Source organism: Watersipora subatra, chromosome 4, assembly GCF_963576615.1.
Source record: "Watersipora subatra chromosome 4, tzWatSuba1.1, whole genome shotgun sequence".
In the NCBI taxonomy this organism is placed as follows: Eukaryota; Metazoa; Bryozoa; class Gymnolaemata; order Cheilostomatida; family Watersiporidae; genus Watersipora; species Watersipora subatra.
The window spans coordinates 64,334,020-64,359,546 of record NC_088711.1 but is presented as its reverse complement, the minus strand read 5'-3'; the positions used below and the strand labels follow the sequence as shown (position 1 = coordinate 64,359,546).

The 25,527-nt window shown below is 36.9% G+C and overlaps 1 protein-coding gene across 2 annotated transcripts; it reads left to right on the top strand.

Annotated features, from left to right (window-relative positions):
* The first annotated feature begins 15,666 nt into the window (after positions 1–15,666).
* LOC137394970 (uncharacterized) lies at positions 15,667–17,033 on the top strand. 2 transcript variants are annotated; one of them, XM_068081748.1, is made up of 5 exons: positions 15,667–15,848; positions 15,999–16,067; positions 16,332–16,397; positions 16,691–16,747; positions 16,860–17,033. In XM_068081748.1, the coding sequence occupies exons 1-5, from the start codon at positions 15,696–15,698 to the stop codon at positions 16,878–16,880; spliced, it is 366 nt and encodes a 121-aa protein (XP_067937849.1). In that variant the 5' UTR covers positions 15,667–15,695; the 3' UTR covers positions 16,881–17,033. The 2 variants fall into 2 exon arrangements, with proteins under 2 accessions (XP_067937849.1, XP_067937848.1); XM_068081747.1 differs by having other exon boundaries at positions 16,856–17,033.
* Positions 17,034–25,527: the final 8,494 nt, after the last annotated feature.

The window sequence follows — 25,527 nt, the reverse complement described above, 5'->3', positions numbered from 1 at the left end:
CCACCAATGCCTAAAATTAGGTTGCGCTGTTTTCGCATCTTTGCTGTATTATCCGAAAGGTCTCCTTTTAGATCACTGATTAAACCGTTTTGCGCATCCAACTCTTCTTTTAGTTGTTGCAACTTTGCGAGTTCATTAGGAGATTTGTCCTCTTTAGCATCGAGTTGTTGTATCTGCTCTGTCAGGTTCGCAGCTTTTGACACAGCCACTGATATTTGTCCTTCTATAGTTTGAAATCTCTGATCAATAGCTACTAACTCTCGTTCCGGTAACCTTCCCTCTATATCACTCATTTCAAGTTCTTCGCGATAATTAAACTCTGATGTTTTTCTGTTACTTTTGAGCCGATCTATGAAATTTTTTGCTCGGTCTTTCACCGTATCTCCCTGTTTAGATAGCCATGACTTGAAGTCAGTCAAATTGCCTTGATCCGCATCCACTTCTTCATCCACCGGAGCGATGGTTCTAGCATTGGCTTTTTCTACTCTTTTCGTGTATTCATCTTTGTTCAAGCCAAAAAGTCCTTGATATTCCACGGTTGGGATCTTTGGATTCTTGACAAAAAGCTCAGGGTTACGCACATAAGTCAACATTTGCGAGCCTTTGCTCGTTTTTACCGCGAGGCCACCGTCATCCATCAGAACAAACTTGGAATGATCTATACCAGAGTATATATCCAGCTTGGATAGTTTTACACCGATTGTATTTTGCGTGTGCGTGTCTACACCAGGCGTGTTAACGAGAGGATTAGGTACACTATCTATAGAAGAGGTGAGATAGCTATCAATTTCTTCTCGCGTAAGAAACCTTTTACTAACAAAGTCATCATAAGTACCTCCGCGTCGCGAGTATTTGTCATAAATATTTATAGCCGCATTTATTCCATCAACATCTCGGGGTTTTACGACTTCAACAATAGCCGAAAACAATCGTTTATCTACAACCCTACCTTTCCCCTTTTTTAAAATTATTTCATCAATGCTGGGCAAGTCAGCTTGAGCGAGCCAATTATTCGCCTTGGATATCGCATCATTTTGTTCATGAATGCGCGGCTCGGTAAATGATGATGCGGGCTCGATAAATGATGGTTCTCCCGGGATTTCATCGACATCGGGGTTAAAGTCTTTACCTTCCAAATCCATATTTATTTATTATAATAAATGTATACAGGAGAATTAAACCATAACCTGTCCGCGAGAGACAGGCAGGGTCTAAAAGAGCACAAGATGCGCGCGCGAGTCGTGCACAATCCATCTACAGCGAGTCCTAGCGATGAGCTAGTAATTAAAATGCCCCAGCTAACGCCCAATGCAGTTCTTTACCCCAAATCGCTTAATCTAACCTACAATTTCAAACTAGCCAGCGATGGAACTGAAGCGGACATTCCCGATCACCTTACATCGGCGATCGTAGAAAAGTTTAAGATGACCATAAATGGTCAAACTATATCCGACATATCCAACTACGCTCATCTAGCGATATATAGAGAGTTTTGGCACTCGAAGCAAAAGTATACTTACAATCTTACGCATAGAGGTATTCAGTCTACAGCGACTAAAAAGAAACGACATTCAATAAACGGCGCGGCTGAAGACATTCTCGCAAAGATTCACGGTGAGAGATATTCTTTTCACCTAGGATCATTTTTGACTTACGCCGCCTTTACTCCGCAGGCAATCCAAAACAATGTAGAGTTTCATATCAAATTCGCCGCGGGTAAGTATACGCTGACCAACCTCTGCTTAGAATATGACTACATTTTAGAACCCAGTTTGGCTGAAGGTATTAAACAAAAATATTCTAATCATAGTCACATTATCAACGATTACAAATCTCACACGATCAAGGATATACAAAAAGAAGAGTCCGAGTTTGAAATAAACATAAACGTGAGCTATGAAAGTCTTCGAGCGATCTTGGTGTTTTTCAAGAAGGATAACTCTGTTGACATTACATTTTGGAATCCGATGCTAAAAGATGTCGGACTAGATATAGACGGCGCAACAAACCAGCAATTTACATCAAATTACTTAGCTCCCTACTCGTATGAGAACGCGGTCAAGTACTTTGGTGATGGAGAAGCGTTCATCAACCAAGAAAAATTTTACACGGACAAGTTTTGTTTAATTATAGATATGAGGACTTTGAATGATGAAAGATCGAGTGGGACGGGTCGACAGATCAAAGACTATGTCAAGCTTAAGCTATCAAAAGATGTAACGCAAGACGATGGCAAAGCGTTTGTATTTCTAGTGACTGACAAACGCGTATCTTTTGTAAATAACCAACTGAGTAATATCGAACAATAAATAGACAATCAGAGGTTTAAATAATTTTGTATAATAAATGGACAATTTACTTCCAAAGCATCCACACAACGCAATCATTTGCGGACGAACAAACTCGGGTAAGACTTATCACGCGCTAAATGTAATTGAAAGGTATTACTTTCATGCTTTTGATCACATTTTTATCATCTGTCCCACATTCCATGACAACAAGACTTACAATCGTCCTTGGCTGAATAGGTGCACAGTTTTGTGCAACGGTAACTTGGTTGACAACCTAGAAAGCCTGATCAAGCGACACTCCAAAGGCGGCCAACTGTCGGGTAAAAAGTCGCTCATCATCATTGACGACTGCAGCGCGGAAAAGGACCTCGAAAAACACCGCACATCACTCAGCAAAACCGCTTTTAGCGGGCGCCATTCCAACCTAACCACTTGGTTCATAACGCAGCGCTACCTTTCGGCTCCCAAAGATTTTAGAGAAAATATTGATTGGGTCTTGGTAACCAAAAACACTTGTAAAAAGTCTTTTGAGACTCTTACCAGCGAGAATGACTTTATCCCGTCAAAGCGCCACGCTGAAATAAAGGCTGGACTAGTAAATACTTTTATGCTGTTTATCAACACTGACGTTGCACAGTATTTGATCCTTAGCAAATGATTGAACAAATATTCTACGCGACGGGTTCACTCTTCTTTTCTCTGGGAAGCTTTGTAATCATCAAGTGCTACCTGACATGGAAACGGTTGTATAATAAAATGGAACCAACAATTTCACTACCGGAGCAGGCTGAAGAGACATCAGTACATGATGCCAACTATCGAAAAAGGCTGGTAAAGGCACGCGTCAAGACGGAAGAAGACCTTGCCAAAATGTCAGAGAATGAAGTTAAAAAGTTATATCTCAAACACGAGCAGAGCATCATTGACAACGTTGCCGGTAACGTATCCAAGGTGTACGCCAAACTCTGGACAAAATCTGTGTCTAGAGTCGTGTCTGTAGATGAGGTGGAACTGGAAGCTGAACTAAACAAAGACGTCTTTGTCGAGGCATTCCTCAAAGAATATTTCCCGCCATTCTACTATGACTACGGAATGTATTTGGCCCCTTTCTCAGTACTGCTCACTACTGCCAACCACATCGACTACAAGTGGGTAGGAAATTCTCTAGAAATAAATGACAACGGTCAAGAAGAACCCCAAGAGGATGAGGCCGATGCAGACTCCTCTAGAACCTCTGAGTGACATTAACGATGAGCTCTCCGCGATAACCCAGCAAACTGAACATCCCGAAGAAACTGAACATCCCAAAGAAACTGAACACGCGTGGATAACCGTCGGTCTCGGTATAGCTCTACTGTTGATAGGTTGGCAATGGTACACAAAGCCACTAGCACTAACGTCTACACCAACTCCCACACCAAAGCCTACACCAACTCCCACACCAAAGCCTACACCAACGCCCGCTGTAAAAGCGAGAATATTCTAGTATAATAAATGGCGCAGATGAACAACACTCTCAAGGATATTGGTAACGCGCTGTACCAAGGCGCTTTGTTAGCTACAGGGTTAGTAGTCACTAGAAAAGCGGTTAAGGAACTGGGTTTCAAGGACAGACCCGTCGAAATGAAGGTCAAGAGTCTTGGCATGTTGTCCGCAGAAATTGCAACGGCTAGCTTTGTTCTGAAGAAACTACAGGACGCCGGACTGCCCGCAAACATATTTAAATAAAAATTTTATACTCTCGAGTATAAAATTTTGCGAGGTTTACTGTGCAGCTTCTTTTGTGCCAGGCATACGCTGAAGCAGCTGCTGAGTTAGCTCTTCTTTAGCCTCCGCTCTTATTTTGTCAACGTCAAAAGACTCGAGCTCGCGACGTACGGCATTGTATTCATTCACAATGTCCTCAAACTCCGCGTCATTAATAAAGTTATCATCCAGCACGCGTGAGATCTTTTTGTTTAGCACAGATATGCCAGTGCACAGAATGGCGTGCTTCTTGGCATGCTTGACCTTTTTCTTGGCGCAGTGCTTCGCTATGGGTGTCAGTACCGCAGCCATCAGACCTGACGCAACACCTAGACCCGTTAGTACCACACCAATGGGCAGCCCTACTATAGTAAGGGATGTAGCGATACCAGCTGTCGATTCCACGGAGGCCAGTGACGATAGAGTTATTTGAGCATTCTGTAGACCACTTACCGCCTTGCTGTATTTTTTGTAATAACCATTCCGATTGTCTCTCAGAACCTGCAGCTCATTGCGAATATCGCGCACTCTGTTGTACCGCTCAAAACCTCCATCCGGAGGCGCTGTCGGCAGTTTGAGATATATTTTTTCCGTCATTTATTGTATATTTAATCCCTCCGTATCGGGTGGTACAACTTGCAGCTGCTCTGCAGTAAACGTTCGGTCATCATTGCCTTGGAGCGTGTACACGGATGGTTGATTCTCAGCTGAACGAATCTCATCTATGGTGTATACATCTACTGACCAAATGGCATCAGTGGCTCTGTACCGCGTGTCATTGTGCTCTTCTCCGGGTTTGTACAAATACCGCACCAATGAGTCTATCGGCAAGTCTTCAGTGACCTCGTCATACTCGGGTTGTGTTACACTGTCAAGTTTTATAGCATCCATCGGTTTCATATTTATCATACTAGTTTCTTCATCATTTATCGCAGCCACTACACCCGGCAACCTCTTTACCCACTCTCGGTTGGTCTTGTCAGTTTTAATTTCCTCAGCGTACTGGTGAGCGAACAATCTTTCTGACAACGTTCTATTAAAACGCTCTACAAACGCTACCTTTTTCTTATTAAGGCTTCTAGATATTTTTATGCCTTTCTCAATCATCAGCTCTGTGAAAGTTCCCATAAACTCACGCCCCTTGTCAGACATTATTTCTTTTGGATATTCCAGTGGTGACCTATTATATATACATTTAATAGCCTCAACCGTATCAGCCGCTGTTTTCTTTTTGAGTGGCTCCGCCTCTTTGTACCTAGAAGCGATGTCCACCACTGTCAGCGCGTACTTGTACCCCTTGTCAGTGGGAAGGCTCAGCAGATCAATTTGGTGAGTATGGTTTGGTTTGTCTTGGCTGTAGTGGGGAAATTTTATACGCTTTGGCTTTGCCTTGTAAATCTGGTAGATGGGTTGACGGTCAAGCCAGTTTTGAATCTGACTTCGTTTCAACTCGGGGATTTTTTCATGCAGCTTCCTAGCAGCTGTCTTACCACGCTGATAGCCAGACGGCGAATAATATAGTTTCTTTAGCTTGTCCATTTATTTTATGTCGACGGATTTTATTTTATGTCGACGGATTTTATTTTATGTCGACGGATTTTGCAAAATCGGTTGACGGTTTTTATTTTATGTCGACGGTTTTTATTTTATGTCGACAGATTTTGAAGGATTAAGGGTTAATAAATGGAAAGGAGAAATAGACAACAACAAATAGAGCAGAAAGCAAGAGAATTGGCTATAGAAGGCTATCAGGGTATGAGCAACAATGAGCTAGGAAAAGCAATACAGCGAGCTCACTGTGAAGGTCAAGCGAGAAAGTTTGGAATAGAAGGCTATCAGCAAATGGATAAAAAAGAGCTAAGAAATGCTACAAAAAAAGCTAAGAAAAAAGCTAGAAAAGCAAGAAGATTGCGAGCACAGTTTGAGAGTGATATGCAAGAATTTAATTTACAAGACTACCAACAAATGAGCATTGATAATATAAGAAATATTTACATAAGAGCATGGCGTGATTATTGGCAGTATTATCGAAAAAATGCACTAAGAGCTGTGATATTATCTCATCCAACCTTGCGAGTGTACTGTGAACAGCAAGCACAGAGACTAAACATACTAGACTATCAAAATATAAGCAATGAAACTCTAGGAAGTGTTATATCGCAAGCACTGTTTCAAGAAGAAGAACGAGAAAGAGGAAGATCACAGAGTTTCTGGTTAGACCATAATTTCGTAGATGAGCGTGCAATAGAACCTATAGTACTTACCTCTGCAGAAGCAAAAGATCCATGCTCTATATGCTTAGCTGATATTGCAGAAGCGGTGGCTACACCTTGCAAGCATATATTTCATAAAAAATGCATAGAGGAATGGGCTAAAAACTCAAGCACATGTCCAATGTGCAGACAATCATTGCATTAGTTTTTACATGCAATGATTGTCAGTCGCACTATTTTTCTTAGTAAAATGTTTTAAATTCAAATTTACTCTAGCCATTCTATGCAGTGATATGAGTGTCCACTGCCATCAGTTTTCTTTACAAGCCCGCAGTAGACAAACTCCCTGTCTGGCAGAGCCTCTTTTGCTATATACTCGGGCATATACACTTTGTATTTTTCCTCAGTATCCATATTGAATACAGTGGCTATGTAGGATCCGTACCTCGTTGGCTTTGATTCTTTGCTTAGGCACACATGCGGTATTTCCTTTGGTATTGCACAAATCTTATGCACTGCAGTATGCGAAGCTCCGTATGTTTTTCCTCTGATTGTGATTGGCATTGTTATTTATTATACAGTTTTCTTTAACCCTACATTAAACTGAGCACTGCATACGCCTGTCATATCACAAAATCATTCAAGCGCTATATACTTGCAAGTGCTATGCACAGGAAGGATATTCACTTTGCGCATCTAACAACTAATAAACACATTTCTGTTACACTAAGCGTTGTTCAGTCAAATCGATTGATGTAGGCTTAAAGAAAAGCGTATAATAAATAGACAATCAGAGGTTTAAAGAATTTTGTATAATAAATAGGTGCAAAAAGCAAGCGTGACCAGTACCGAAAGGTCCTGCAGTCGCGTGTCACCTAGGTGACAGCCGTGCCTGTTTCTAACTCTCTCCATTTTATTTCTAATATCCATTTTTTAAAAATCAGCATGAGTTTGTGTATCTGATTTTGAGTTTTCATGGTTAATAAAAATTGTCAGGGCAAACCCCCATATTACATACTACTTATAATAAAGGAGGTGCAAATGGCAAGCGTGACCAGCACCGAAAGGTCCTGCAGTCGCGTGTCACCTAGGTGACAGCCGTGCCTGTTTCTAACTCTCTCCATTTTATTTCTAATATCCATTTTTTTAAAATCCCAAGGATTTTAAAAACTTTCTAAAATTCTAGGTTTTTTAGTCATCTTTAGACAAAAAATGACAGGGCGAAAATTCTGGTCCAGAATAGTTAATTAGCATACTACTATATCTAACTCTGTAATTATCTTGTCAGACATGGGAGCCACGTACTTGGCACACAGTTCCAGCACAGAGCCAACTATTTTATCTTAATCATATCTGATCAGTACTTGCAAACTTTTTCTGAAACTTTTCAAATGTGGACACATCTATGAACATCTCAACACATGTTGAACATCTGTGACAGCAACCGGAAACCTTTTACGATCAGGTCATCATTCAACATTACAGATTCTTTCATCTGATGATCCAGCACCTCACATTATCATTACTGTGGAATCTCTATTTCAACGCCTCATTTAATAGAACGCTCCTATAGGAGAGGGGTTGAAAAATACCGCTCTACCATGTACCTAGACACCACCTCTATAGGAACGCTACATTGAAACTCTTTGATCTTTAAGAACCCATAATAGAAAGTGATCAGTGTTCACAAAAGTGTCCACAAAACAGTACTAATAATGATTAATAACTTTATAAAAATTATAACAACACTTACAATAATTATAAAAATGCTAATAATTTTACATCAATAACAATTGATTATTTTGATGTTGCTGTAGTGGTTGTCATATTTTAAGTGACGGTGTACCTGAGAAGATCATTCGGTGCAATCGTCAGAACTACACTCTGATTCGAAGTCACTAAAGTCTAACTCATGTCCATTTTCATCAGATACCTTCATAGTGTAGTTTACAATCTGTCATAAAAACTCAAAAGCGTTTTGTTGAATGAAGAGAATGCTTTTCAGGAACACCGTACGACGTAATAGTAGCCATTCTTATGGTGTATTAAAGCCTCTTTTCTAACTTTCAAAGTTTACAGTTATTTTGCCATCGGAATAATTAATAACTGTTTCGGGCTATTACCGTAGTAGTTACTTGTTTAACTCGGTCTGATGCCTTGACGTACGTATGTGAAAAACGATTAAATAAAAATGCTGAGGCCAATAGCATGAATGTCACTCGGCTCAAAGGAGAGTGAAAAATAAAGGCACCGTTAGCATCGATTCGCACTTTAAACAGGTTAAATTTATTTTCTCCAAATTCTAACGAGCTACTCGGAAAAATACAGCGCCACCCTCTATTTAAACTTCACCTCTAATAAAGCAATGCTATGGGGTAAAATGAAAAATACAAATACATGGTGTTCAAATAGAGAATTTACGGTACTAATCTTTGAGTGTTTACAATTATAATGATGCAATAGCCTCTATTCTCATGTTTCCTTCAACTGCTATTCATGTTACACGAGTGTATTAATGTTACACAAGTGCAACATTACTATTGTTTCACCCTTGGATGGATTTAATTTATCTTCTCAAAAGTCAGATGAGCTGCTTGCAAAAACACAGCGTCACCCTCTATTTAAATTCACCTCTATTAAAACACCACCATGGGGTAGGGTGAAAAAATAGAGTACAATGGTGCTCAAATAGATAATGTACAGTATCTATTTTGAGTAAAGACAATTATAGTGATGCAATAGCCTCTATTCTAGTGTTTCCTTCAATTGCTATTCTTGTGATTAGACTATAATAGTCTAAACACAAAAATGCGTTATAGTAATTATAACACAAGAAATTGAGCTCACACTTTCCAGGTATGATTTCAGTATCATATTTTACAATAGAGTTACTCATATTTCAGTATCACATTTAACACTAGAGTTATTCATATTTCTGGTACAATGAGAGTCATGTGACTATTCTGATTACAGTACTACTGAAGGTGTATTTGGTATCTTATATATTCTAGCTAAACTTATTATATACTAATAACATATGTATGGGTGCTTCTTATGGAGAGTCTGACTAGTTCTCTAATCTAGTACAATTCAAACCATATTCTCAGTCTTTCTATCTAACTTGACTAATTTACAAAGAAAAGCTACGGCTAAATTGTCAAATTGTGACATCACGGCAAACTCTACTGAACAACACGTAACATACACCACCCAGTAAGCATGGAATCAATGAATTCTGTAATCATACTCAGGGTCATCAGTAGTATGTAGAGAGCAGATCTACACAAAAAAGTGACGGATCCAGCGGGGGGATAGAAAAAGGGGGTTGCGAATTAAATTGGCTAGGGGTGTAGATTGAATTGCGTGGAGTTGAATGAGATGTTGGGGTTTGGGGGGAAATTGTGGTGTAGAGTAGGGGGTTGAATTCGAGGGGGTATGGATCCGCTCCCAGCGTAATCGGCGGATTATCTGTGGATGAGTCATCCGATTAGTGGGGGATGAGTCATCCGATTAACCGTGGATTATCGCGGGATTAGTCGGGGGAATCGTTGCGGATTAGTCGGCCGAATCGTCGCGGATTATCGGCGGATTAGTGGGGGGGTGAATATCTGGGACATCGAGGGCTGGTTGGTTTTCCGCAGTGGATCTCGCGGATTATTGAGGAGAGCGAGAGATTACCGGATGAGTGAGGGGGTTAATATCTGGAACACCGAGGGGTTGATTTTCCGGAGATTGTTATATATTTGAAACATTGAATATATATGAGAAAGTGTTTATGTACAAAGTTATTTTTTGAAGATTTGATGATTTTGTAATGTTGAAGCTCTTGAATGGTTAAGAATTTTAAGGAATTTATTTTCGGTTTTATTTTTGTATTTTTTTGTATGTAAGATTGAAATTTGTTGGAGAAATTAATATGTTGAATGAAAGATCAGTTTTATTACAAAATTATTCACTTTAAAAGATATATTTATATGTATTATTCATTATTTCCATCATCATTTTGTTTCAATAAAAATAAAATAGTTTATGTTTAACTTGAAATATATGAAAATGTTCAAGTAGATAAGACACAATAAAGATAATATAGTATAAATGAAACATTGAATATATACATAAGAAAATGTTCATGTACAATCTTTATAACGAAGTTTGTATCGAGTTGTTTATCATTCACTCATCGTCATCGGAAATATCTATGATAGCAGATTCCTTTTTGCATTGTGAACTCTCGTAAAATCTGCTTGCTTCTTCATGTCCCATGACTACTACACCGTAGTATTTGCGAGTATTGTGAGATGTTACTAGTCCCTTGTATATAATGATACCCGAATAATTTTCTTTCAACGAAAGGGCATATCTCGAAGGCATCGTTAAAGTTCCTTGAACTTCCTCTCCATCAACTTTGGTTGAAAATGCTACAGTTGGTACCACATTCACCTTGCCTTCAGCATCTTTGTATTCACTTGTTCCAACATTGTGATAGTAGAAAATAGATGGTGCTTTGAACTCCTTGAGATGACGAGTCTCGAAAAGTTGTATAAGTTTTTCAAGTCTCTTCGATCTCAGATTGGCTAGAGTGCGTTTCATGTCCAAGGGAGTTGAGGTTCCTTCTGTTACTCGTCTTAAGTCATGGTAACTTCCCTGTCCATTACTCTTAGGTTTTAATCCAAGATATACCATAATACTTGGATAAGACAGCGATTCATCTAGAAATCGTTTTGGAGCAAATACAGCAGTAGATTTAGTAATCCCATTTTCCACATAGTTGAAGTGAATGATACAGCACGCTCTATGGATCGAATGAGCTTCTTCCGTTTTTGTCACCTCCATAATCAATCCTACTGAAAGGTCTGTCATTTTCTGCAGTGATTTTGCCTCCATTAAAGTATCCTTACTTAATGTTCTTAACTTGTCTGCCACATCTTTTGCCCTTTGCTCCAAATTCGTTTCGATTTGGTTGGATTTCTTCTTCTTCGTTGGAGGAGTCGTGTTAGAAAGAGTTACAGGTGAATTTCTCTTTTTCGTCATCTTCACTGAACTATTCGATCCAGGTTTTATCACTCCAGATTGAGTATTATCCTCCATAGTTGTGTAGTGTGTTAATTCTCTGAGTTTGAATGAAGAACTGATATCGTTTTAGTAAAATTCTGCTGGTTATATACAATTCTCCTCATCAAATGATTAATGAGTTTTGATAAATTTAGCTGCATCATCCATAATATCAGAAGACTTTTCGCGAAATTGAAAATCGCGAAATTCAATTTCGCGAAAGTTGACTATATAATATATATAATGTGTAATTTCACGAAATCCAATTTCGCGAAATTCACTTTCGCGAAATTCACTTTTCGCGAAATTCAATTTCGCGAAAGTTGACTATATAATATATATAATGTATAATTTCGCGAAATCCAATTTCGCGAAATTCACTTTCGCGAAATTCAATTTCGCGAGAGTTGACTATATAATATATAATGTGTAATTTCGCGAAATCCAATTTCGTGAAATTCAATTTCGCGAAAGTTGACTATATAATATGTATAATGTGTAATTTCGCGAAATCCAATTTCGCGAAATTCACTTTTCGCGAAATTCAATTTCGCGAAGGTTGACTATATAATATATATATAATGTGTAATTTCGCGAAATCCAATTTCGCGAAATTCACTTTCGCGAAATTCAATTTTCACGAAAGTTGAGTGAGACAAGATGGATTAGAAGAGATTTATAACTTTTGTCCGGGTTCCACCTCCTTGAACTTGACTAGTATAAATACAGCTAAGTTTGATGGGCTCACCATTATCGAGACTTTTTTCCTGGAGTTATTATACATGAAATTCTCAGATCTTCGAACTATTTCTTTACCTAACTGGATTATATATCTCACAAAAGTTTGGATTAATTCTACAATTTGGATATCTACGTATAATCTTCTCTCAGAACTTTGGATTATATTTCTCCGAACTAACTGGATTATATATCTCACAAAAGTTTAGATTAATTCTACAATTTGGATATCTACGTATAATCTTCTCTCAGAACTTTGGATTATATTTCTCCGAACTAACTGGATTATATATCTCACAAAAGTTTGGATTAATTCTACAATTTGGATATCTACGTATAATCTTCTCTCAGAACTTTGGATTATACTTCTCCGAACTAACTGGATTATATATCGCACAAAAGTTTAGATTAATTCTACAATTTGGATATTTATGTATAATCTTCTCTCAGAACTTTGGATTATCTCTGTTTCACTGGATTATATATTTCCGAAATTTGAATACATCAAGAAAATGTATCCGGCATCTTCCCATTCAGAAGGAGACTGGAGCAAATCTGATGAGGTGAGTTGATTTACAATAATTGGTGGAAAAAATTTTTAATGAATGAATAAATGTAGAGAGAATAGTAAAATGAGGTTTTTAATTCTTGGCAGCTGGAAATCTTCCTCAAAGATGTTCAAGCTTTCACAAGAGCATAATTTAATTTCATCTACAAGTATTCAGAATAAATAATGTATGCATTCAGCTACAAGTATTCAGAATAAATAATATATACATTCAGCTACAAGTACTCAGAATAAATAGTATATACATTCAGCTACAAGTACTCAGAATAAATAATATATGCATTCAGCTACAAGTATTCAGAATAAATAATACATACATTCAGCTACAAGTATTCAGAATAAATAATATATACATTCAGCTACAAGTATTCAGAATAAATAATATATGCATTCAGCTACAACTATTCAGAATAAATAGTATATACATTCAGCTACAAGTACTCAGAATAAATAATGTATGCATTCAGCTACAAGTACTCAGAATAAAAAATATATACATTCAGCTACAAGTATTCAGAATAAATAATACATACATTCAGCTACAAGTATTCAGAATAAATAATATATACATTCAGCTACAAGTATTCAGAATAAATAATGTATGCATTCAGCTACAAGTCCTCAGAATAAATAATGTATGCATTCAGCTACAAGTATTCAGAATAAATAATATATGCATTCAGCTACAAGTATTCAGAATAAATAATACATACATTCAGCTACAAGTACTCAGAATAAATAGTATATACATTCAGCTACAAGTATTCAGAATAAATAATATATGCATTCAGCTACAAGTATTCAGAATAAATAATATATGCATTCAGCTACAAGTACTCAGAATAAATAGTATATACATTCAGCTACAAGTACTCAGAATAAATAATATATACATTCAGCTACAAGTATTCAGAATACATAATATATACATTCAGCTACAAGTATTCAGAATAAATAATGTATGCATTCAGCTACAAGTATTCAGAAAAAATAATATATACATTCAGCTACAAGTACTCAGAATAAATAGTATATACATTCAGCTACAAGTACTCAGAATAAATAATATATACATTCAGCTACAAGTATTCAGAATAAATATACTTGTAGCTGAATGCATACATTATTTATTCTGAATACTTGTAGCTGAATGTATATATTATTTACTCCGAATACTTGTAGCTGAATGTATATATTATTTCTTCTGAATACTTGTAGCTGAATGTATATATTATTTATTCTGAGTACTTGTAGCTGAATGCATACATCATTTATTCTGAGTACTTGTAGCTGAATGTATATATTATTTACTCCGAATACTTGTAGCTGAATGTATATATTATTTCTTCTGAATACTTGTAGCGAAGAAATAATATATACATTCAGCTACAAGTATTCAGAATAAATATACTTGTAGCTGAATGCATACATTATTTATTCTGAATACTTGTAGCTGAATGTATATATTATTTACTCCGAATACTTGTAGCTGAATGTATATATTATTTCTTCTGAATACTTGTAGCTGAATGTATATATTATTTATTCTGAGTACTTGTAGCTGAATGCATACATCATTTATTCTGAGTACTTGTAGCTGAATGTATATATTATTTACTCCGAATACTTGTAGCTGAATGTATATATTATTTCTTCTGAATACTTGTAGCGAAGAAATAATATATACATTCAGCTACAAGTACTCAGAATAAATACTATATACATTCAGCTACAAGTACTCAGAACACAAGTATTCACTGAATTTTTATTCGTTTGGGGATGAATGTATTTTGACATATCTTTTGAGGATTGAACTCTTCTTAAATAAAGTTGAACAAACTAAGCAGATATATTTATCAGTTGAAACGGATGATACAATTCTTTGTGAAAACTTGAACAGCTGTGAGGCAGAATTCCAGATGTAAAAGTTAAAAACTCATTTTACTATTCTCTCTACTATTATTCAATTATTAAAACTTTCCACCAATTAATTCTAAAACAACTTACCCCATCTGATTTGCTCCACTCTCCTTCTGAATGGGTAGTTTTCGGATAGATTTCCTCTCTATATTCAAAGTTCAGAGAGATATAATCCAAAGTTCTGAGAGAAGATTATATGTAGATATCCAAAATTTGAGATATATAATCCAGTCAGTCATAGAAATATTTCGAAGATCTGAGAATATCGATTTAATTAGATGAAGTGTTCCAAACTGTATCTTCTATATATGAAATAATTTTATAACTTCAACTTCTGTTTCATGTATATTAACTACAAGGAAAAAAATTATCAACATTGATGAGTCCATCAAGCTTGGCTGTATTTATACTAGTCAAGTTCAAGGAGGTGGAATCTTCACAAAAGCTATAAATTACTTCTAATCCAACTTGTCTCACTCAATTTTCGCGAAATTGAATTTCGCGAAAGTGAATTTCGCGAAATTGGATTTCGCGAAATTACACATTATATACATGTATATATATTATATAGTCAACTTTCGCGAACTTGAAGTTCGCGAAAGTGAATTTCGCAAAATTGGATTTCGCGAAAATACACATTATATATATTATATAGTCAACTTTTGCGAAATTGAATTTCGCGAAAGTGAATTTCGTGAAATTGGATTTCGCGAAATTACACATTATATATATTATATAGTCAACTTTCGCGAAATCGAATTTCGCGAAAGTGAATTTCGCGAAATTGGATTTCACGAAATTACATATTATATATATTACATAGTCAACTTTCACGAACTTGAATTTCGCGAAAGTGAGTTTCGCGAAATTGGATTTCGCGAAAATAGACATTATATATATTATATAGTCAACTTTCGCGAAATTGAATTTCGCGAAAGTGAATTTCGCGAAATTGGATTTCGCGAAATTACACATATATATTATATAGTCAACTTTCGCGAAATTGAATTTCGCGAAAGTGAATTTCGCGAAAACTGTTTAGCTGATTTTACAATTTCGTGAACATAAATTACACAAATTTAATGAACCATAACATTGCTTCTACTTACTATATAAGCAACGAGAAAGAATAAGTTTTTCATCTCATTTTATTTATAATAGTTTACAATGTGTGCTCGAGACAAAAACGTGGATAGACTCCTAACTCAGACAAAATGCATCGACACGTGTGTTGAGATATGGGGCTACTGCCCTTGGGGTAGAGAGGTAGATCCTGAAAAACAGAAGGCTTTTCGAAACAAGATCAAGCTTCAAAAGAAAGTAAGTATTACATTATAATATTTTACTAAATTATATTTTTGATTAAAGGAAACTTGAGAATATAAACTACATATTAAATATATTTCGAATTATAGGGCTTGCTTAAATGAAACAATTAAATTATACAAAGTAATTTGGAAATTATTGTAGAAATCATTGGTCATGCAGCGACAAAGAGAAGAATTATTTTGTAACTTCGATGTTACATTGACTTTAAAAGTAAGTATTACATTATATTTATTTCGTCTAATATCGTTGTATAATGATAAAACATGTAACTAAAGATCAAATACATTCAACAAAATTCACTCCAATTGGTATGTAGGAATGTTAAAATGAGTAACAGTCTGTGAAAACAGTAATTAATATTTGTATAACTTCACTTTAAAACAAAAGGTGTTGGAATTGAAATTCAAAGTAAGACCTGACTGTGTTTTAATTTGTCTGCGTATTCTACTCTGACTATAATCATTGCAATTGTAGGATCCTGGGTATCAGCGAACTAAATATAGACCTTTTCGGAGAAGGGTTTATAAATTTGAATCTTCAGTAAGTAGCACATTATATTTATTTCTTTGTTTTAACTGAATATCCTCCTCTGTCTGTGTGTCCTAGTCTGACTATGTGATGTAACATATTTGTTTTTCTTATTGTCTGTATGTCCTACTCTAGCTGATTGCATATCCTATTCTGTCTGCATTACATCTTGCATATCATTCTATGATTCGATGACTAATGCAATTGAAAATTACAATTTAAGTTGGAGTTCATTGTGAATGTAGAGTCTACTATCTCAACAAGGTTATAGTAAACCATCCTGACTGTAATCATTGCAATTGCAGGCTCCCGTATCTCAACAGGAAGATTCCATTCAGAAAAAGGATGGATCTTCTTCTTCAGTAAGTATTACATTATATTTGTTTTTTAGTTTGAATGAATGATCTAATCTGTCTGTATGTCTTACTTTTACTATATCTCACTAAAAATAATGTATGTTTTGATTGTAGACAGTTCATTCTCTTTCGTCAATGAAAGAAGAAGAAAATTGGGGTTGAATGATATTCAATATTCAATAGTCTTTTTTTATATTATGTTTTAGCATTTTTATATACAAAACTTTTATTCAATAATATATCCATTGATAGTAAGTTTAAATTCCTATGATATATCATCAAATAAACTATATAAAATTTAATCATAATAACATTTCCTTAACTAATTACTGTCTTGATATACAGAGTTTATAATCTTTGTTTAATTTCTCTCTGAATTCCTTCAGATTGCACGCTCCGTCAATCGTGAAAAGTTTTAATCCTGATGAAGACTTAGAGTTCATGTAAATCTCACTTCGATCCAATATCATGAGAGCTGGTGTCAACCATTGAAATGATGAGGGAATGTTATACTTTTGAGGTTCGATGATCGAACATAATGCCACCATGCTCTCCCTTACGTTCAACGAAGAATTGCAACGCAATCTCACAATTGTCATTTTCTTCAGACTTATTTGCTTGTATTACTTCTAACGAAGCTGGAATATCCAAAACTTTTAGATCAATCCATTTCCATGGTTCTTGCATTTCCTCGGATTTAAAAACTGTTGCAATAGGTGACGTAATTTTCTCATCTCCTTCCATATAATTTTCCTTGGATTCGAATAACCGCTTTACTACCGAACTTTTTCTTGATGATCTTCGTAATGACGTAGTTCTGTTCAATCTAGACTTGGTTGGTCTTCTACACTGTCTTTGTTTCATATTCAATTGGGGAGTTCTTTCAGAAATATTGTCGATATTCATACTATTGGAAGTTGACTCCTCAGAAGCTCCAGTAACAATCAACACTAACTAATAATACTTCATCAATTTATACATTATCTTTAAAAAAGTAGTGGATCCATAACAGTGATGGATAATTTCAGAATTTATGAAGACGATGCCTTCGAGATATGCCCTTTCGTTGAAAGAGAATTATCCGGGTAACATTATATACAAGGGGCTAGTAACATCTCACAATACTCGCGAATACTACGATGTAGTAGTCATGGGACATGAAGAAGCAAGCAGATTTTACGAGAGTTCGGCACAATGCAAAAAGGATCCTGCTATCATAACTATTTCCGATGACGATGAGTGATTGATGAACAACTCGATACAAACTTCGTTTTAAAGATTGTACATGAACATTTTCTTATATATATTCAATGTTTCATTTATACTATATTATCTTTATTGTGACCTATCTGTAATCTCTCGCTCTCCTCGATAATCCGCGAGATCCACTCCGGAAAACCAACCAGCCCTCGATGTCCCAGATATTCACCCCCCCACTAATCCACCGATAATCCGCGACGATTCGGCCGACTAATCCGCAACGATTCCCCCGACTAATCCCGCGATAATCCACGTTTAATCAGATGACTCATCCCCCACTAATCGGATGACTCATCCACAGATAATCCGCCGATTACGCCGGGAGCGGATCCATACCCCCTCGAATTCAACCCCCTACTCTACACCACAATTTCCCCCCAAACCCCAACATCTCATTCAACTCCACGCAATTCAATCTACACCCCTAGCCAATTTAATTCGCAACCCCCTTTTTCTATCCCCCCGCTGGATCCGTCACTTTTTTGTGTAGATCTGCTCTCTACATACTACTGTCATCCTTTGCAAGTAATGAAGTTAATGAGCCTGCCAACTTTGGTGATGCCATTTTTACAGTTCATTCCTTGGCCACATATCCATCAAACTTCATCTTTAGTGTTCGACTTATACACACAGTTTTGACGTCAAATATGTAATTATCAAGTCATCATTATCGTCGTTGTCAGAGACATTCTCATCAATGCGACTGAGTGCTAGACTTGGGTATGTCAAACATGACTAGTTTTTGTATACAAAAGTTGAGTTATTATTATCCTAGATTATGGGTTATGCTTCAGTGTTTATTTAATTATACTTAGGTGCATAAATGTACGTTTGGTATCCCTATATTTCTATGACACATTTGAAGTGCATCATGTTGATTCGGAGTTGTGCGCACATGGCGTTACCGTATGAACTAAGTGTCTCTATAGACATTCGCATGATGCGGATTAACTCTGGCATCTTTTTGAAAGATGGTAAGAAATTGCACACTATAAGTTAATAATTAGCGATGCAGTTAGTGACACACGTGTTAGAGGCGCCAACACGTGAAACTCAATGAAGAAAGAAAAAATTTACAATTTAAAATTAAAAGCTAGCCCGATGTTTTAATGTGCATCATTCACGAGTGCTGTTTCTCTTATTCGCAAGCATGATGGTTTTGATGAAGTTTTGCGAATCGCAAAACTCGCTTAGCTAGCAGATTTATGCCGTTTTCATGACGCTATTAACTGGCAGATTGACTCAAATTTATGAAGCATGCTCATCATGGAATTAGTGTGTGTGCACCATGTGCGTAACTCGAGTACTCGGCATCGACTGATGATGAACTGCCTTAGAATCAGAGTTTAACAATAAAAGCATGCTTACTGATAACTCATGATGTATGTTCAATAATTTACTGAAAACAGAAGAATAGACACAACACTAGCTCAATTCCTGCATGAGTCTGGGAGGGGGAGGTCCTAAGCAGTTCATAAATTATCAACTTCTGACATGAGAACTGGGAGTAATTTTGCTAAGAGAGTCTCAACTGGCCCTTAAACCAATCAAATTATGACAACTGAAGACCATTCCTATAATTGTTCTCAATCTAGTCTGGCTACATTAACACACAACTCTTTTAAAAAGAAGGCTAAAGAAAGGAAGCAGTAAAAGACCAAAACAAACAATATGACATTGCTAAGGGGTTTCTCAAACTTGTGTTCAACTAAAAGTCTCATCTACTCTACAAAGACACAAAAGGCTACATTAGTTTAGACTTCCAATATGCAAAACTACTTAAATGGTCATAACTACATTTGAAGACATGTTTAGGTTAAAATACTGTCAATTTAAAAATATTCGCCAGATTAAACCTTATATGTTGTAGAAAACTATATTAGCTCTTATCATTCACTAGTTAAAATGTCTACCAGATAAATTAGTAAACTATAGATTTTTATTAGTGTAAAAAAGAATCTACATGAGGATACAGATGAGCCTAATAATTCTGTGTGAAATTGGTGACAAGATGAGAATATAAAATTAAATGGGAGAGTTACAAAAAGTGTCTTTGTAAAATATTTAAAGAAGTTTTATATAAATTTCCAACAACACAACTGAGAAAATGTACAAAAAAAACTAATCGTTTTCTGTCTGTTATTAATGACACATGTTAACTGTCTGGAAGCATTTTAACAAATCATATTAAATATATATTAATAAATTTCACTTTGTTATTATATGTTTGTGAGTCAGTGTAAGCGCTATGTGTCTCTCACAGTTCTTTTGAGTGTACCTCTTTTCATGACAAATTATGGGGAGCTGCTGGTAAATATCAGGTCTGTTTGTTCAACACTTTCTAACAAACCTGATCATGGTTCTCAACTTAACTGTATGCTGCCAGCACCACTGTAGCATACTTATTATTTTAGTAGAACTATGAACAAGGAAAAATCAATAGATGTATCGATTTATTGGCAGTGACATGCGGAACATATTTTCTATTCTCAAGCACTAAACATTTCACGCCTAATATCGATTTCCTAATGTCACACGATGGTCATGTGGCCAATAATTATAACTGGTGGTGATAATAGAGACTCTGGTTGAGGAGGTATTGAGGGAACTCTGAATCTATAGACAAGCTGATTATCTAAAAGACGTCCTACAAACCTTCACCTAGATTATAAGTGTACCCATTTAGTCTGACCTGCCCTCAGGTTATGTTCGTACAACAGACCATACTTATATTTATGGTAACTGTCTGATATATCATTGATGTCTATGTCCACCCAGCTTGGCCATAAACATTTACATATTGTTGAGGTATAAACAGAGCTTCACGTTTGAAGCGGCATGTGCAGTATGTGTATCCACACGGAGCTGAAAGGCAACATAATTTTCATATCACATCTCTAGACTACTAACAAAAACAAATTTTTTACATTTTTACCTGAAGATAATCTCTCCATTTACCAGAGACTTCAGCTTTCTCCTTGTAGGACCTCGCCAACTGGTCAACATACTCTAGATCTGTCATGCTGGTATTTGTCTAATTAGGATTGTCTTTTAGTTACTTCCTTTTCTGTAAAGACAAATATATTTCATGCTAATTAACCATTGAAAGATGGGTAAAAATACACAATTAGAATTTTCATTGCGCCATGAGTTATTAGTATAATTACGTAATCAAATTCGTAGCCCTACATGTAAGTAATCTTCAATACATGGCTATTTGGGTGCATTGATAGCAATTAAGTCTAGTCTCAGTCAAAGTACAAGAGAATCCCATTACCTCACCCCAAACAAGAAAGGGTGTCATCAAAGGTCGAAAAAAAACTAAAATATTTCTTGTACTAAAATGGTTATGGAGCAGTCTTTCTTATGTCTCTGGAAGTTCTGGGCATAAAATTGTTGAAGTAAACCTGATGGTTTGTATTAACAGCTTGAGGAACTGCTGAGTCAGACGTTCTTGTATTATGGCTATTTAGATTCGACCAACTAATGAGAATGTTATCAAGAGTTCACAGTAAGGGTTGAATGAGCATCTTAAAAGTTTAAAAGGAGATTAATGCAGGTCACCAATTCCTTCTATTCTTTAAAGGTACTAGACCCAAAGAATTCCTGGCCTTGGTAATCTCTCTACCCTTCAATCTCAAGATAAAATGTACAGCTTTTCTCTCAACAATTTCTACTTTGTTAATGTGTGATGATGACCATAATGATGATCATGATAAAAATAATGATGACAAACTTCCCTTCATACTTTAACAAAGACCTAATAATTTAGTTCTTATTGCAAAAAGCTTTGCTCTCGTTACAACGGTTGCTATAGTTGACTCGCGATTCCCTGGGAAGTATAAGATATTTGCCTGAGTGGTGAACGTAAATTACCGTTTAAGTATTTTAAAACTATACAGTAGGAGCCTTGTATAATCAACATAATCAGAATAAGTGATGATGGAGAGAGTCTGGCAGGCAAAGGAGAAAGCAATAAGAAATTATGGTAAAGAATAGTGTTGTAGATACTAGAAGTTTGTCTATCTCTGTCGGGTATCTCCTGTGGGATGGTTAGCTTGTGCATATAAAATGGTTCAATTCTAGGAAAATGAAGTAAAAAAGTTAAATAAATTGTAAAACTAGTACTCGATTAAAGATTAATTTTCATTTTGTTAGTATTTATAGTATGCCATAGGCCTATTTGTTATGTCTAGTAAAATATTGAGAGTTGGTTGTGTGAACCGATGAATATTAACTTTAAGATCTTGAAATTGGATTTTACTGAAGATGTGCATATCTTTCAGCTCTCACCTGTGCTCAAGGGATTGCTAGTTGCTACTTATCAATTTAAAGGAAATACTATTAAGTTTACTAAAGCCATAGATATGTTCATCTAACAGTCTTGTAGTTAATTTTCTCCAGATCTTTAACTAAGTATTTAAGATCTGGTGTGTGTCACTGGCCATACAGCAAACACCAGCTTAAAAATGAATATCGTAGAATAGCGTATCTTCGGTTCAGTGCAGTACTTGCGACAAGTAGTACCACCGAAGATGAACAACTCTCAAAGCAACAGATATCATCACCCTTTGGCTAACAAACTAACTGATGATTATTACCATGACCCCATATTGACAAGGACAGGTGCTCGACAGGTGCTTGAAGTAGATGATTTCATTTGACCGATTTCTCATGTTACCTCTAATCTATACTCCTATGCCGGTTCTCTTGTTAAAACAGATTACATACACTCTGTCTTATATATCCCGTGTCAATAAGTATCTGTTGTGTTTTATGTCTGCTGTAAATGGTGATGACACCCTCTGTGTTGTACACGAACACCTATAGTAAACAGATATCACATAGTCTGTGTTGTAGATCTACTGTCAAGTATGTACAAGTATCATCTGCTTTGTGTTGTACACATACTGTGAACACATATCACATACTCTGTTTTGTTGCATCAATGATATACAGCCCCCAGGGGCTGTATATCATTGGTTGCACGCCCAATGTTATTAATGAGTATCACAAAGTATTTTTGCGTTACAAAATGTTGCCTTTGTGTGTTGAAACAAAATTGTGAATATTTATCACATACTTTGTATTGTTTTATACCTACTACTGTCTAGTACTAAGTGTACAATGTATTTGATACATTTTAATTATGGCATTGATTTGGGATTGTACAGTTTGTTCCCTTGTTGTAAACAGCTTTGACTGCATACATGTGCTAAGAGTTTAGTTGTGTTTTAGCGTTGAATAAAAGTATTAGCGACTTGTTGCTTACCAAGTGTTTGATAAACACACTAAACCAAGTTATTAACTACGTACAACATACATAGTAGTTTTGTGTTACAAAATAAAGGAAGCTCCTTTACTTCATAAACCTGTTAAACGTTAGCCCAGTACATGGAGTCAGACACACATTTTTGGTTTAAATTTAAAACATTTTCTTCTGAAATCACAAATCATCGTAACAAGAATAAGGTTCCCTATAAAAACAACAATCAGAAGAAAAGATTAGCAACAGTGAATTTCAATTCGGCTCGTGTTTTGCGGTGACAGCGTTACAAGTATCTTTCGTATCTATAACAACTAAGATGAGCAGCGAGTCAACTAACGAATCGTTATAATCAGAAACAAAACTTTATTAATGGAAACTATACACAGGGTGATGTAGACCATGTATCTCACATTATTTAGGACTAAATATAACACCCTCATGAATAAACCTAACCTAGTGTTATATAAACGGTGTGTACTCACATGCGGTTGATGTAAAGAAGGAAGCCTCTCCCAATCTCCCCACGCCTTTATACTCCTGTAACCTCTCGTACTTCCTGTAACCTCTCGTACTTCCCGTAACCTCGTAACTACCTGTAACTACCATGACCTCGGGCATTAGCGTAGCCCGCGGCCCACCAGCTCGATTATACAACATGCCCTTTTTCTTTTCTTTTTTGTATGGGCCACTAACCTTCCAGAAATACATTGGGACTCATTCATCAACTCACCTTGCTGGTGAAGTTTACCTTACGCTTTAACCCAGGTCTTCCTCCATCGACTCCTCCTGCGTACCATCACTCCCCAGCAACCCGGGGCTGCTGTCGTACCCGGCCGCACTACTCTCCTCACTCTCCTGATCCTCCACTCTCACTGTTGTATAAATCAGTGTACTCTTCTCGCTACTGCCAGCTCCATTGCCAGTCTGCACTGGCTTTTCCATCACTCTGACCTCCGCCGCTACCAATACTTTTACCGTGACCACTGTCACTACCAACACTCCTCCCACCAACATCTCCAACACTACTTCCACCAACCCTGACAAGCCCGGAGTCTTTTGGTTGGGTCAGTAATGACTCCTCAACCTCATCTCCGTCTCTTCCGTCTTTACCTCGCTCTCCCCAATAAGAGGCAGGCTCAACAGGCTTCCTGTGGGAGGTCTCCACCTGGGCCGTAACCGGCTGCACAGGGGATGGCACCACAGAGCTGGGAGTTGGCATAGGCCCAGACCTATCTAGCTCGACCTCACTTGCAACCAGTGCAGGTCTGCTAATAGCAATTCTCCTCTGGACCTCGGCTAACTCCTGCACCACTACCCTGAAAGCCTTGACATTTTCCAACTCCATGACTGCTGCCTCCCGTTTGGCTTTCAGCTTAGCCAATTTCTCCTTCGACTTCCTCCGCACCTCCCTTTCCTCTCTTTCAATCTCTGCTACCTTTTTCTCATGACCTTCTCTGTCTAACATTCCATTGCTGGATACCTCGGCTAAAAAAGAGCAAGCCTTTTCCATTACAGACACTGGTTCAGCTACTTTCTCAGCACCTTCCCTTACCTCATCGTGACTCTGTTCTCCATCACACCCCATAGACCCTTGCACATCTTTGGTGCCTTGGGCTGTCCCCTGTTGGCTACCAATTTCCACGTATTCGCTACTCTTCACTCCCTTGGTTTTACAAGTCCACCAATCTTGACCTGTGTGACCTCTCTTAACTTCGCTCTCTCTGTCAGACTTCTTTGTCAGGTTTTGCAACTCGACATCATCTGAAACATAACTTGACCCAGCAATAATGGTTCTTGACGAAAACAGCTTAACCGGCTTAATACTTCTACACTCCTTAACAGCCTCAAACTTACTTTCGCAAACCGCGTTTACAACAGCAAATAATTGAAGCTGCCTTAACTCAGTTATGCCCAAGAAGTTCGTTCTCAATCCTTTCACCACATATACCTCTGTCTCCATATCTCTATATTTACTTTCCAACTGAACGCCTGCTTTACCGACTACTCTTAGCTTACGACCATCTATTCCCGCCAAAACAGTAGATGGCTCCTCTAGCCGTAGGTTCAGCCTTTCGGCCGTCCCCTCGGTTACAGTCGACACCTCTGCCCCAGTATCAAACGTAAATTCAACGTTCTTCCCATTGACCTTCAAAACCTGTACAATTCTCCTTTCTAGTCAACTGTCATCCTCATACTTATCCCTAGAACCAGAGAACCTAACACTTCTGCCCTTACCACTATCTTGGTACCTCTCCTT